The sequence below is a fragment of the Panulirus ornatus genome, chromosome 2 (assembly GCF_036320965.1).
Source record: "Panulirus ornatus isolate Po-2019 chromosome 2, ASM3632096v1, whole genome shotgun sequence".
Lineage (NCBI taxonomy): Eukaryota > Metazoa > Arthropoda > Malacostraca > Decapoda > Palinuridae > Panulirus > Panulirus ornatus.
In genome coordinates, this window is record NC_092225.1 from 22,924,238 (window position 1) to 22,940,080 (window position 15,843).

Genomic DNA, 15,843 nt, shown 5'->3' on the forward strand with positions numbered 1-15,843 from the left:
TCCTAAGAGTTTTAGGCCTTAACTGAATGTTACTAAGGCTGTTTTTCCTTTTTGTCTCAAGCTCTGTGTATAATGAGAGCATTTTCTCCATCTTCTCCATAAGTGGATTTCTAACCCTAAGTGTTACCTTTGAAGTCAGTGGAGTAGTGGACTACAGTAAATCGAATTTTCTCTTCATTCTTCTGTATACTGCAGATTGTAGACTCACCCAGGCTGTAAGAGCACCTAAGTGCTAATGCTTCCATTACCAGCATCAGTTTGATGTAAGATTTCTAGCTTCATTTCAAAGGTCAGACTGGTCCATTTTTGTTTAACTGCTGATTCTGGAGTAGGAGATATTTGTGTACTTTTGGATTTCATATTTACAAACATAAACACTCGGATGTAGGAAAATCACATTAGCAGATATACCCAAATCTCACAATTAGCATAGATCTGCACACAAACAGTTCACAAAAACAGTGACCAAAATAATACCCATATAATAGAGAGAGCAGCAACATTGTGGCACACAGAAAGGGAAGTTTCAAGACCGCTGATGTCAGGAGAATTGATGAGAAGAGAATGCTTTTGATTCCACTCTAGTTAATAGAGAGATGGAGAGTGAGCCTCCTGAAATGTTTCATTTAGTATATCTTTTATGTATATCTTATACAAAGACATTTTCGTGTAACTTCTTTTGTTCTTCATTTTGTATATATGGTATGAAGATGTGTTTTTATGCATCTCTGATTTTTCATTTTGTATATCTTGTTCAAAGACATATGCTTTATTTATCTTCTTTTGTGCTTCATTTTGTATGTCTTGTATGAAGACATATGTAGCTTTTCTGATGCTTCATTATGTTTGTCTTGTATGAGGACTTTTATTTTTAGTACCTTCTCTGATGTATATATGTCATTGTCTGCAAAGAAATGATAAACATATATATTTCCAGGACCAGGGTGGAACACGTGCTGTGGATGGAGGCTATGGCTACCTGCGTCTCCCCAAGTGGTGGCTTGGCATCTCCCTCATGGGTCTTGGGGAACTTACCAACTTTGTGGCATATATATTTGCCCCTGCCATATTAGTAACACCCCTGGGTGTCTTTTCCATTGTGTGTACTGCGGCTCTGTCTCCATATTTCCTGAAGGAGCACCTGGGAATGCTAGGTAAGCTGGGCTGTGCACTGGTACTGGTGGGCTGTGTCATCGTTACACTCTGTGGTCCAAAAGATCGTGAAATTGCCAGTATGGAGGAACTGCAATCCCAGCTGCTCCACCCAGGCTTTCTGGTGTATGCTAGCCTTGTGGTCTTTATCTCAGCTTTGTTCATGGCCTTAGTGCCTCGCTATGGCCATCGCTATGTGCTGTTATACATTACTATTTGTTCCTCATTTGGTTCACTATCTGTTATGTTCTGCAAGGGCATTGGACTGGCACTGAAGCAGACCATTGGTGGCACCAATGAATTCACTAATTGGGCCACCTGGGTATGTTTGGTGGCACTAGTGACCTGCCTCTTAATTGAGACTATTTACATGCAGCGAGCACTTGACCTGTTCAACAGCTCGGTTTTTATGTCTGTCAACTACGTGCTTTTTACTTCGCTTGTCATCATTGCTTCCTCAATTCTCTACACTGAACTGCGAGAAATAGGCATCAAGAACATTATTCTGACTTTACTCGGTTTCATTGTCAACATTGTTGCACTCTTCCTCTTACACTTGGACAGGGAAGATAAAACCCCCCCTGCTTTGGATGGAGAGAGGGATGACCCCCAAGCCTCACCACAGATTGCCAAGGTGCCTTTGGCAGGTGTAGATCAGGGCACACCACTCCTTGGTCGTGCTCCTGCCTCCCCGTTGGCTGGCCTCAACCTTCCTCACACAATGTTTCCTACTAAGACAAATTCTTGCATGTCACTCATTAGCCAGACCTCCCTACATCACCATACTACCAATGACAACCACCATACAGCTCCTGACGATGACCACGACAACACCAGCCAAAACAGCAATGCAAGTGATGGTAGCAGCAGCAACAGCAGCAGGGATGGCAGCAGTAGTGCAGATGGTAGTAGCAGCAGTAGTGACAGAAGTGATAGTTTGAGACATGACCCTCAGAAGCCCGGTGAACCTAAACGGGGCCACTGCAGGTCTGCTTCAGGCTGCATGTGTGAGGTGCCACTTCTTACTGAGCTGCACACATCGAACTCCAAACTTCATCCAACTAGCCCACAAGCAAGCATTGCCAACATTTCCAACAATTGTAATAATAATAATAATGTAAGCAGAAGTAGCAGCTGTAGCAGTCAGCCTTGTGAGGTGAATGTTCAGTTGGATGATGATGAAACTGATGATCATCACAACCATAATCCAGTTGTCTAATCCTCACACATCTAATTACTGAGAGAATGCCACAAACATAAAGAATTTATAATCATACTGTAGTCACATCCGAGTGTGTACAGTATGTTATGCCTTATTTTCATACTATATTTTTTTTTAACAGAACCTTGAACTCACCCTAAGTCTGCATATATGCATTTCCTAGAATATAAAAACTTCCATGAACAGAAGTGGTAGATTATAGGTTATTCATCAGTATATATAATCTGTTTAAAAAAGAAAATAAGGAATCTATATATCTTGAAAATGTGTTGTCAAGATGTCAACTTATTGTAGGTGTATTCTTCTCATAATGCAGAACAGATTTGTATAAGTTACTTGAAAAGAAAATGATTGGCAAGCAAACTAAAGAGGATATCTTACACAAGAATGCAGGAAGAAACAAAATACAGTGCTTAATTTAGATGTACATACACAATGAAGCAGCCTATGTAAATTGTATGATGTGTGTTTATGAACTATCAAAGTGATGGTTCTTGTTTTATTTATTACATTTTATACTGATTTACGATGTATTATGATGTATGTTTTTGAATTCTTTTTGCTTTTTCATATTTTATGAATATGATAGTGGTGACTCATAATGTTGAACTTTTCCTTTTGTATATTTGCAAAGGATATATATTTTATATATACCTTCAATGTTCTTTTCTGTCATGATGTTAAAATGAAAAACATATATTTTTTAGCATTGTAATTAAAAATTTTTGCTTCTGAATTGAGTATAATGCTCTGATTTGTGGCAATTTTTGCATCCAGTTTTATAAATGTTATTTATGTATGACCGTTTTTTGTTTGATAATCATAGAAATATTTGTGCAGTGGTCTAGGGATCATTAATGCCTCACCCACTTTCTTTTAGCTTTAATATCCTTCCCTATTATGTTGAAGGGAATTCCTTGTTATTTATTACAAAAGAACCACACTTGTTAAAAGTCACATTTTTCTTATGCTTTCTGTTCCTCAACTTTCTCCAGAAATCATATTTTTGTATGCATCTGTACATAATTCCTCCTCAGAAAAACACTATTTTCTCCCAACACTTACTAATCTACATGCTGTTTCACCAACCTTGCCACTCACCACTTGGTGATTTTTGTACTGTCCTCTGTCCTCATGATAAGCTATAGTATATTCTCAGATTATAGATGGAGAATATATTAAAGTCTGCAGTGTATTAAAGAGTAACACCTGTTTGTATGCCATCATAATTTACTAAAATCTTGTAAAGTCTTAAGAAGGGCTCTGTGCTTGAAATTTCAGTTTGAAAATATAGACCCAGTGACACTGGTTGTGGATAAATTGTACCCATCAAGTACAAAGACAGAAGCTGAGCAAAAATTTATGCCAATTCCTAATACAGGTGTCCCTCATCTATATCAAAGGCTTCACTCCTAGAAAAGGCTGATATAAGCAACTTTAGTATAAACAAAGACAGATTTCCTTATTAAAAGGGGGTGCTGTCCCCAGCCAGTGCCAAAGTTCCCTTTTTGATGAAGATTCTTTACTATAATGTATAAAGTTTTCATCAATATACTAACTACAGTATGATGATAAATAATACAAAGGTTATTGATTGAACTTTATGAATAAGTATACTGTACCCATCAATACATTTATCTGTTTTCTGTATGAGGAGAGGTTGATGTCCGGCTGACTACAGGGTTGCTTGAGAGGAGGGTGAGGTAGGTGCTGATCTTATTGAAATATAGCATGGCTTTACCTGAAGGTTTGGATTCCTTTATGGATATGTTTGCAGATGATACAAAAGTCATGAGGGCAGTGAAAAACTTACAGAGGGACCTAAATGAACTCCATAGTCTGGATCATGGTTGATGAAATTCCACCTGAGCAAATGTAAAGTAATGAGAATGGGACAAATCAAATAACAGCCTCAATCTGATTGCTGTATTATCCAGCAGGAAATTAGCTTTAGGATTCTGTGTTTGAGAAGGACTTGGGAGTTGACATCATCCCCTGTCTGCAGCCAGAGTCCCATTTAAGGAGGATAATTAAGGAGATAGGTAAATTGTCTGCAAGCAAATAGCAGAATAGCCTTCATGGCTTTGAATAAGGATATATTTAGCAGCCTACTATTACCCTAAAGAAGGCCAAAACTAGAATATGCTTTTCAGGTTTGGTCATCTAAAGAAGAAAGGTCTAGAGCAGGGCAACAAAGAAGGTACCATAATTAAGAAAGCTAATTTACAGGAAAGGCAAGAAACTTTAGATTTCTTCACCTTGGAAGAGAGAAGAATGAGGGATGACCTGATCACAACCTTTAAGTTTTTAAAAAATATCGTTGTCATGGACAGTGAGCAGTTCTTTGAGAGATGCTGGGATAGTGCAACATGAGGATATAACATGAAATCAAGTAAGAATCTTGTTTAAAAGGATGTAAAGTATTTATAGTATAGGAATGATGGATGAATGGAACAGAATGACTGAAGACATGGTTAATGCAGACAGCATACATAAATTTAATAGGTTTTCAGATAGTAGAAAGTGTTCAAGAGATGGGGCCCTATGAATGTAAAACACCCTTCCCATACATTACAGGGAGGTAAAAAACAAATTGATAATTACTGAGGCTTCCTCATTATTTTCTAGTCTTTCAGCTGCTTTTAGCTTAGGATTAACATATATTTTGGTTTGTTCATTTGTCGGAGCTTTTTTAGAACATTCTTGGGAGCCATATTGCTGACAAAGAAAATTAATCAGATCTGCAAATGCTGAATGGCTTCACACATTAAGCACCGTAAAGCAACTGGCATGAATAGGCCACGCTTCCCATGATTCAGTGTGATATCCACAAGCAATTTTTTTTCATACAGTGTCTCATTATTTACCATGTTTCATTTATCATTTTGTCATAAAAGCAATGTAATGCTTCTACAGTTTCTTTATCACTTTTAGGCATGTGTAAAATGAATTCATAATTCTCTTTGTTTTGTTCATCATTGTCTCATTGTTACCGTTCTAGTTTATTGGTAATTGAATAAGGTTTAAAAATCTTTCATTTTAGAGAACAGTAAGATTCAAAGTTATAAGTAATTGAACGACATGAATTACCTCCATTTGATAGTGGTGTCAATAGACCATGCTTACATGATTCATTGCAATACCCATAAGTAACTTTTTGGAATATTTATACTAGCATCTTATTGTTTACCACATCAGTGAGAATTTGAGAGACTAGCTCACTAATGGGTGAGCAAAATTTATGTCAAATCCTGTCCCTAGTGGTAACAGTTTGTAAAGACTAACAATGTTAATTCTTTGTCATTTAGAATTCTAAGACATGGAGTATTTTATCCTAAACTCTTCTGGATAATCATAGAAATATTTGTGCAGTGGTCTAGGGATCATTAATGCCTCACCTAACTTTTATCTAATCTTAGTACACAATTTTTGATAAATCTGATTGTGGAACCTTTAAACTACTAGATGTTCAGATATTACAGCAATGTTGTATCTGGATTTCCTTATCACATATATAGATCAGCAGTGTTGGATATTTCTGGAGTATTGTAGAGTTCGATGTTTCTACAGCCAAATAGAAAATACTGTACATTGTTGGTCATGTAGCATATCAGGATGTGTTAGATAATTTCACAGCACATTAGAGCTACTGTGTTGTCTATTTACAGCATACAGTATTCAGATGATTTGTGTTTGATATCTCTGCAATGTATGTATTAGATCCAAACACAGTTTATTCCCTTTGCTTCCTTGCAATACTGTATTTACTATGATCAGTGCTGTTATATCACGGCATTTATTTTGTATTTGTAGTACCAACCTATTTAGATGATGTTCTGGATTGTAAAAACATAGCAGGAAGTGCTTATGTTTAGTGCCTGTGCTCTGTGAAAGGACACAGTGTCAGTGTCACTGTATTGCAATAGGAGATGTATTGAATGTTTGTGGAGTGTAGTTCTATATGCAGCTGTTGATTGCATCTGTAGTGTAATGAATATTTTGATGATATTTTGAATGTATGTACAGTGTGATATGAGATACTGACATTGATGTCTTTGCTGTGCAGTTAGGTAAAATAGTGGATATTTTGAAGGTATGTACAGTGTGATATGAGATACCGACATTGATGTCTTTGCTCTGCAGTTAGGTAAAATAGTGAATATCTCTGGAATAGGTTACAAAATGAAAGTTACTTGTTTTGGTAGATATATGCATTGTAACTGCCAAAACACACATGTTGGTTGCCTGTATAATATAGGGCTGTATACTGCAGTGGTTGACTCTGTAGTAAGGGAGAATATCCTCATCTTGTATGTCTAGGTACCAAATGTGTTATGGCTATACTGTACTAAAATTTACAGAATATACCAATATATGACTGCAATAAGAAATTAACAGACCTTGAATTATGTAGTTTTCCTTGAATATGACTCCCTTATCATCCTTGGAAGTTTGTTATGTTTCTGATGCCAAGCTTTTTGGTAGTGATGTGTTAATGATGATATTAAGGTTCCTATTGTGTAGCTTGTTTGGGGTAAGAACTTCTGCTCCCCTTAGATTTAAGATGATGTTCCTTCTGTGCTGGTTTTGACATTTTTTAGGAAGAGATTTGAAATAGGAAACATCTAGCCTTATGAGGCTGCTGCCTTATTTTCTGCAAAAGATATATACTGTTACTCTAGTATTGTATTTCACAGAAGAATTACTATATTTTTTTACAGTATTATGCACACAGTCAACATTAATATGCTGTGTCATTCAAAAGTGTATTGATACCAATTGTCTGCAAATAACACACAAGAGAGAATGATGTTTAATTTTTTATGGAAATGTTTGACAGTATATTTATCATTGCCAAGAAAATGCCGGTTGTCGAAGAGAAAATGTAAATTGTTTGTTACTTAATTATATCTGTAGCCTGATTCCTTTTAAATGAAAAATAACAATACATCTAGTACATTTTATTTGTACATGTTGCCATCTCATAAATACCCTTCCACTTTAAGTAAGGATTTGAGAGAATATACTATATTTTCGTTGTAGTACTTTGCAAGCAGTGCATGTATTTAGATACACAGGAGGTATTTATCTTTATATAATGAAGGACCAAATTCTGTAAGTCCTGGTATTTCTCAGAACCTTTCCAAAGGCTTCTGAAGCCCAAGGCTGTGTTGATTTCAGTCACTGGGAAAAAGAGATTCCTTTAGGATGAGAAGTTCTCCAATGAGATTGTAATCTCAATGATACATCCTTGTCAAGATTAACTTTTCAATCATAGTGTAACATCAAGCAGGTTGAATCTGGTAACACCTGCAGTGGAGAGATGAATGTTTACTAAGTACGGGGTGGGGATGTCAAAAAATTATTGATGTTTATAAAAGCATTAAATTTCATTTTACTATTTGAATTGTACATTTACACAAGTCTTACCATATTTTCTAAAAGTCTAAAGAGAATGAAACTAACTTTTAAAGTGTGATAGGGATACAGTCCTAAATATATGTGCATAATTCTCATGCTGCTGCTTTTGTCAGTGTGTTAATCTTTTGTAATTGTGTACAATTGTTTCTTGCAATTTGTTTATGTTATCTTTGTTTCTTAAAATTTGATATTGTGTACTTTGACAATTGCAGTTATCTTACAACGAGCCAATTGCAAACATTTTTCATGAATTTGTTGAAGTTTCCTATTGCGGTGGATCTTTTGTGAAAGAATTTGTCAAAGTTCCTTTGAATAATTGTCAGAGAATTGAAGACTTCCATCATTTCCTCTTTTCATCTAGATTTAACTTACTACCCATCATTCAAACCTGCAGTCACAAGAATTTAAATAAAAACGAGAAAGAAGTAACATATTTTCAAAATAATGTTGGATTCTACTTTTAGTTTCATAATTCAATATTCAGTAATACCCAATGAGAATGCTAGCATCTCCTTAATCACCTTGTAGAGTAGTCTCATGATATGCCTGTGCAGAATTATAAATAATTTGAATGACTATTATGTAATTGTTTTCATAACATAATCGTGTTTTACAAAATATTATGCCAGTGTAATGATATTCAGGGCTCCCATTTGTCAGAAAAAAGTCAGGGATTTTTCTGCTTTACATAAGGGAAAAGTAATGTCATTTTGAAAGTGGCCAGGGAAATTTGAATAGTGGAAGAGATAGGAGAAAATTGGAGTCTCAGTATCGGGGGTTTTAAAAGTGGTTGGGTTTGGCAGTCGGGGAGTTGTATGGAGGCCTAATGTTATTTTCCTTCAGTTTTATTGTCATGTGCACAAAAGTAAATTAAGCTCAAGTTGTCAATTTGCTCATCTTAAGCTGTGTTTATAGTCTTTAATGCACAATCATTGCTCCAAACAGGTAACAATGCCTTAAATCAAATTTACTAGTCTGGGATATTTGACCTTGGGTGAAGAGCATGAGCAAATTTGTATCATCTCGCTAGGAATGCTTCATATTGTATGAGATTTGCTTGATATATTATAAAAGACTTGTAATAATTCTCTTCTGTAATGTTCAGGATTATGTAAATTATCTTTTATGGAGAGGGCTTTCTTCACCCTCAGAAAATATAGTGAAAAATAACAGTGTACAGTGAAAACATACTACTGTAATGTGCACAGTAATTTATTGAGATAATCTGTCTGAATCATTGCACCTGTGGCCTTTTGTTTTAATTCATGATATCACGGATTAGAGGTACTGATTAAAAAAAAAGTGAATGAACAGGCACAATTTAAGAGGACCTTGTCATAACTTCAAATACAATGGTTAACATATAATATGTATGCCCATAAGATTTGTATTTACCAAGGTATGATGGATTGTATGCACAAAGATATTATCTAGCAATATATTTGGGGAAGTATAAGTCATACCCATGGCCATTCAATTGAAAGAAGTTTGTGTGTTTCACAAATTTGTCAGTAACTCTGAGGGAAGATAATTGAGTATGTCACACCTGAATTATTGGCAATTGTCAGTTTTTTAAACAAGAGTCTCAAGGAACTGTGTATAAAAAAAATTTACGTTCTTGATACGTTAAGATACGGGAGAAAAAGCCTGATTCTCCATATTGTTTGCAGGTTGTTAACCAGGAAAATTGTACAAAAATAACCAAATAGCTTTTAAAGTCTTTAATTGCCCCTTTTTTTTCCATTCAACTCTATACATCTGAAGCTACTTTCTTCCCTTGTAAAACAGGTTATATGAACTTAAGTTTCTCTGTCAGTAACAGCATCCCCTGAAGGTTTACTGAAAAATGAGTAAAGACATCCTTAACAATTTAGAAAAATATGACATTTGTTGTTATTGTTATCAGCTACTTGTGTAAGTAGCAGTAAAATGAATACTTAAGTACTGAATTGATACGAATTACTCTTATCATAATGCATTGTGCTGATAAATGCTTATCCAAGTGTTTTACGAAATGTGGCCTTAAGCTAACAGCTATGCTGGACAGGTGTTAGCCTGCAGCTGTGCTGGATTGATGGTAGCCAGGAGCTATGCTGGACTGATGTAAGCCAAGACAAAACTTATTCCAAAAACTTTAGAGTAGAAGATTTATAATCATGGATATTATCTGTAGAAGATATGTTTAGTATGCATTTTTCATCATAAGGTGAATACCTTAAAAAGAATCTCCTCATATCTCATTAGAAAGCAACATTTTCCTCCCACACTCACAATGTTCATCAAAAAAAAAAAAAAAATCATGTTCTCATGGTGTAGACTTTTTATAATTAGTAATGGTCAAAACACCTCAAGTGGTCAGAGGTAATATGACATTGGCACTTCATATACTAGTACACATTTGTTGTTGATCACTGTCTAGTTCCTGGGCTGGATTAGGAGTTTGTGGGTCCTTGGCTATTGTAAATATCATAGGGAGGACTGAGAGATATGTGAGGGTGTTGTATATAGATAGACAGAGTGTCCATCCCTTGACCTATTTATCTATTTACTTAACCTGTCTGTCCAATGATCTTTATGTTGATGCAGTTTCTTAGATACTGATGAAGGTTTCATCAAGAAGCCTTAGGTGCAGAGTTGTAGAGTACTAGACCATGCCTTGACTTGCCTCTGCCTGTTTAACCCAGAAAACATGTGGAAAACATTATCCCAAGTGTTACACATTCATCTTTTACACTTTAAGATACAGACGACCATGTGCCACAGATTCTAAGCCGATTGGATGTAAAAATCCAATATATATCTCAGATTCGTACTTCATTTGTATACATATGCCATTTGAAATATAAACACATCATCAATATTAGAGCCATGTTGACTAATTCTGAATAATAGTTATTGTTTCCTGTCTTTACTCTGAAAAAAGATGCATAAATTTTTTTCTGTAACCTGGTCATGATACACTTCAGATGGACTGTAATGTATCTCATTAGACTGCTATGAGCAATGTTGTAAATTACAAGTCCAATGTAGCTGTTGAATAGCATGATGTTGCAATGTAGATAACATGTACAGCAATAATAAAAAAATATTCATATTTACTTTTTCTCTTCACCATTTTCCTCTAAAATTTATTCACTTTGATAAGATGATTTTTTTTTCTGCAGTCCATTAAAGGATAAGACTGATATTTGCTTCTCAGTTCTGATTGATGGGTTGAATTATAACAAGTTTTAACTTCTTAATATTCTCCTACACAAATGAGTTTTTGTGCATCAAAAAATCATCCTTAACAACTTGCAAAATTAATTCAGTGTATGGGTATGATTTCTGTTGACTCGGTCTAAGGAATTTTAAAAATTAAGAAATATTTGTGGTAGAGGCACTAGGTATAATACTGAAAGAGAAAGGGTGTTAAATGTGTGACAATGTGGGAAGTGTAATCAGTTCATAGATATAGAAGAGAAAAGAAAGTCTGCTCGGAAAGTTTGAGCCAACTATCAAAATTCTGCAGACAAACTAGTCAGACTATGGTAGAATAGCTGTTCATATAGGAATTTTTCTCTGGAACAAAAAGATCTAGCAAAAGACATTTCCAGATAACCTAACAGTTTAAATGGCAACATAGTGAGGTTAGGTTAAGGTTCTACTGCTTCAATGATATTTTACAGATATATATGACCTTTTATATTGATTGACCTCACAGTTTCCCTGTTTATGACCATATGATAATATACTATTGATCAAAATAAAATTTAAGATAGATCGGTCCTTCGCAGATAAGTCTGTAATCACATCAAAACATATAAATAACTTAAGACTTAGATAACCATTTCCCAAAGCTAGTTTCCATGCGAGATTCAAATACACACACACACACACACACACACACATATATATATATATATATATATATATATATATATATATATATATATATATATATATATATATATATATATAGTGATGCTTAGCATCGCTAACCATGACCAACTCAAGGATCCTGTGTTCGATTCCTGAGAATGGCAGTGGGCCGAAACCTTAACCAGGTGTTGATCCCTCTCACTTGGGATGGTCGATAAATGATTACATGGTTTATGTGCGGGTGTTTAAACATGAGTATAGTCATGATGTATCATACAAAGTATGTATGGGATATTTCTTCAGGTATTCCGACCCTTTTAATTCTAAGAAAGGAAAGATATAAATGTATATTTACCTGCGTCAGTGATTCACACTGGTGACAAACGCTACTTCTTCGTATAAGCATGAAATACTGCACACACATCAAAGGTGTCTCATCCTCCACCTCTTTATCAACTAGAGGGAATCTAAAGCCTTCCATCTCATTAATTCTCCTTCTATCACGTGGCACGCGTTCAACTGCTGCTTCCCACAGCTTATGTGTGGAGGCTGGCTACTCGGGGATTGCCTGTTATGATGCCTCCTTCATCCCCTGAACAGTTAGCTGTGGCATTCTTTTCCTTCGCGAGAATCTAGATTAATATTAGTAACTGAATATAACGTAAATGTACTCAAAAACAAGGGTCTCTTACCACTCTTGTTATGAGCTTCTCAACATTGTCTCGGCGATTATATATATATATATATATATATATATATATATATATATATATATATATATATATATATATATATATATATATATTATATATATATATATATATATATATATATATATATATATATATATATATATATATATATATATATATATATATATACCCCTTCCCCCACTATCCTCTCCGCCTGGAAGGTTCACAATTCGTCCCTCTCGACCAAATCCTGGATACATGCCTTGAGTGTACAGTGAAAAAGTAATGTCAGTGTAATAAAGCCAATTTGCACGGTCAGCAAATAACCCAGATCTTAACAGACCATGTCACATACCATGGGAAATTGGTAGGTAAATAAAACCGCAAAAGTCCCTAATTGAGAACTTTGACGTGCAGCAACAGAGACATCAACTAGCCGGTACCGAGGCTGCTGCTCAGGCAAAGTTGCCAACTTAGCACTTTTGTCGCTAGATCCAGCTTTTATGTAGCGAGTATAGCATCTAAATTTCGTATTTAGCTTGTTTTCCGCCGCCTTTTTTTGTATTTAGCGCCAAATTTAGTGTTATTTCAATATACGAGGAAATTCAAACGTTAATTATGTTAATGTAATTAAGGAAGTTTGATTGCAACCTATTAGAATAACAAAGAATACAATACAAATATTGCACGTTATTTGATTTATCGAAATAAACGTTCGATTTTTTTTTTTTTGACCAGGTTCCGTTCAGGTTCGACCCACATCCGTACTTGGAGGGAACGAGTTTGAAGAGATGGCACAAAGTAAGTTCCCTGATGAAAAGAATATTCGAAGAAGATACTTACACTTTGTAGTGGAGTTAGTGAAAAAGCTTCGTCAACATTTGCCAGACAATGTTCAAGTGTTACAAAGTCATCACTTGAGTGCAAGTGAGTTCTTGCAACCCATAAAGCCTGGAATACTGGAATTAGCAAAGATGTTTACTGACAACGAAGAAATTCTCATACGCATTGAGTTTCAGTGGAGGAAGCTTCATCATGTATTGTGGTAACAGAACATCTGCACTCTAGCATTTTGGGCTGAAATAGCCCCATACAGGGATGCAACAAGAGAAAATCCCTCCAGTGACCTCTCTGACCTGGCTTTGTGGAGACACTACCTCTCTCCATCGCTGATGTAGATCGAATCTTCAGTTATAGAGACATCGTAAAGTCAGAGCTTCGAAGCAGACTATCAAAAGCTAAAATGCAATACTAGGTATCAAGTATGGATGAAGAAGAAATGGAAACTAAAGTTATGATTATGAACTGCCTTAGGAAGTGCTAAGGCAGTCAGTCATTCGTACCCATTCTTAATAATTTGGCACGTCAAAGAGCAGAAATAATGCGACAAAAACAGTATTTTCGTTGTCATTTTAGTAAGTTTAGCGCTTTTTTCTTAGCGCTTTTCGGGAGTGAATCTAGCGCCAGATGAAATATTAAGTTGGCAACTCTCCCTCCGAGAGACCTGCAATGACCGCGCAGTCACCAACTGTACATCAGACAGGTAAGAAGTGTAGCTGCAGTGCATGATGGGGAAGTAGGTTGTTCTGTGAATTAGATCGATCGTGTGGCTCTTATGATCTTTAGGGTAGTGTGCGCATCTTTACGTTTACTGCCACTGATTTTGTATCAAGTGTAGAGGGATGTTACGTGATGTAAGGACCTGCTCTAACGCCGTAGTTTGAACCAGTTTTAGTATGATTCCTTATTCCTTTTTTTTCAGGTGATTCATACGTTGCTTGAATGTCATTTATGCCTCAGGTCAAACACTGTGTTATGTGTGCGCAAAATTGATTCGTAACAATTTTGTTGAAGTATAATAGTGAACATGAAGATAGCTCATGTGTCGCACTGCCAGCCGTACGAATTCATCATTATCTATCTATCCTTGTCTCTGACGCCCGTTCCAATTGCATCTCCCTCAAAGGGGGTGGCCACGGCAATAGAGTCTCCATAACTAAGTGAACTCCAGTGCCGCTTCGTAGCCTTCATGCCTCACCCTTAACAGGCTACTCTAGCTGTGTTCGCTAAGGCTACCCAAGTCATGTGTTTCCCACTTGAGTACTTCTATCTAATGCTGTTTCCAACTACTTCTACTTATATATTCTACCTATTGCTCCTGCCTAAATGTTCATATACCTACTGCTTCTATTTACTGCTCCTGCCTAAAATGCTCTGCCTAAATGTTATTTCTTGCTCCTGTCATTTTGCCAAGACACGGTAGCGCATAGTGCTCACCGCAAAGAATACCTGTGCGAGTTAAGTGATGTCGGGTGTTATGTATGACATGGCCAGATTTGAACGTTTGTGGACAGAATACCAGTACTCCACGTGACAGTGTGAGGCAGAAACAAAAGACAGCCACCTGGGTCAGAGGATTTTGACAACCCCTGAAGAGCTAGAGTCCCAAATACTTTCGTATTCATAAAGATCTTGCAACCATTTTCTCATCGTGAGTCTTCAAACAAGTGGCCAGTTGTATTTTTTTCTTTGAACTTTACCCGTTGCACGAAACCCGTTCTTGAGTAACTTAATCATGATCGATAATGTTAATTTTCCTTTAGTATTTTTCAAAGTAGTGCATCAGAAAGCTCCCTAAACAGTACTACAGCTGACATAAAGTTCTTATAAGTTCATATATATATATATATATATATATTTTTTTTTTTTTTTTTTTTATACTTTGTCGCTGTCTCCCGCGTTTGCGAGGTAGCGCAAGGAAACAGACGAAAGAAATGGCCCAAACCCCCCCCCCCCCCCCATACACATGTACATACACACGTCCACACACGCAAATATACATACCTACACAGCTTTCCATGGTTTACCCCAGACGCTTCACATGCCTTGATTCAATCCACTGACAGCACGTCAACCCCTGTATACCACATCGCTCCAATTCACTCTATTCCTTGCCCTCCTTTCACCCTCCTGCATGTTCAGGCCCCGATCACACAAAATCTTTTTCACTCCATCTTTCCACCTCCAATTTGGTCTCCCTCTTCTCCTCGTTCCCTCCACCTCCGACACATATATCCTCTTGGTCAATCTTTCCTCACTCATTCTCTCCATGTGCCCAAACCATTTCAAAACACCCTCTTCTGCTCTCTCAACCACGCTCTTTTTATTTCCACACATCTCTCTTACCCTTACGTTACTTACTCGATCAAACCACCTCACACCACACATTGTCCTCAAACATCTCATTTCCAGCACATCCATCCTCCTGCGCACAACTCTATCCATAGCCCATATATATATATATATATATATATATATATATATATATATATATATATATATATATATATATATATATATTTTATTATACTTTGTCGCTGTCTCCCGCGTTTGCGAGGTAGCGCAAGGAAACAGACGAAAGAAATGGCCCAACCCCCCCTCCCATACACATGTATATACATACGTCCACACACGCAAATATACATACCTACACAG

At 36.2% G+C, this 15,843-nt stretch overlaps 2 protein-coding genes across 2 annotated transcripts in view; both read left to right on the top strand.

The window, feature by feature from the left end:
- LOC139754184 (uncharacterized) overlaps positions 1 to 10,889 on the top strand; it is a 128,838-nt gene extending 117,949 nt beyond the window's left edge. Inside the window, exon 4 of the mRNA XM_071671395.1 lies at positions 938 to 10,889. Coding sequence (XP_071527496.1) covers positions 938 to 2,371 — 1,434 coding nt within the window. The 3' untranslated portion in view covers positions 2,372 to 10,889. The remainder of the gene's footprint in view (positions 1 to 937) is intronic.
- A 2,979-nt stretch (positions 10,890 to 13,868) lies between these two features.
- The window catches only part of LOC139754192 (arylsulfatase H-like), a 47,413-nt gene continuing 45,438 nt past the window's right edge, over positions 13,869 to 15,843 (top strand). Inside the window, exon 1 of the mRNA XM_071671405.1 lies at positions 13,869 to 13,891. The gene's annotated coding sequence lies outside the window, so the exon portion shown is untranslated. The remainder of the gene's footprint in view (positions 13,892 to 15,843) is intronic.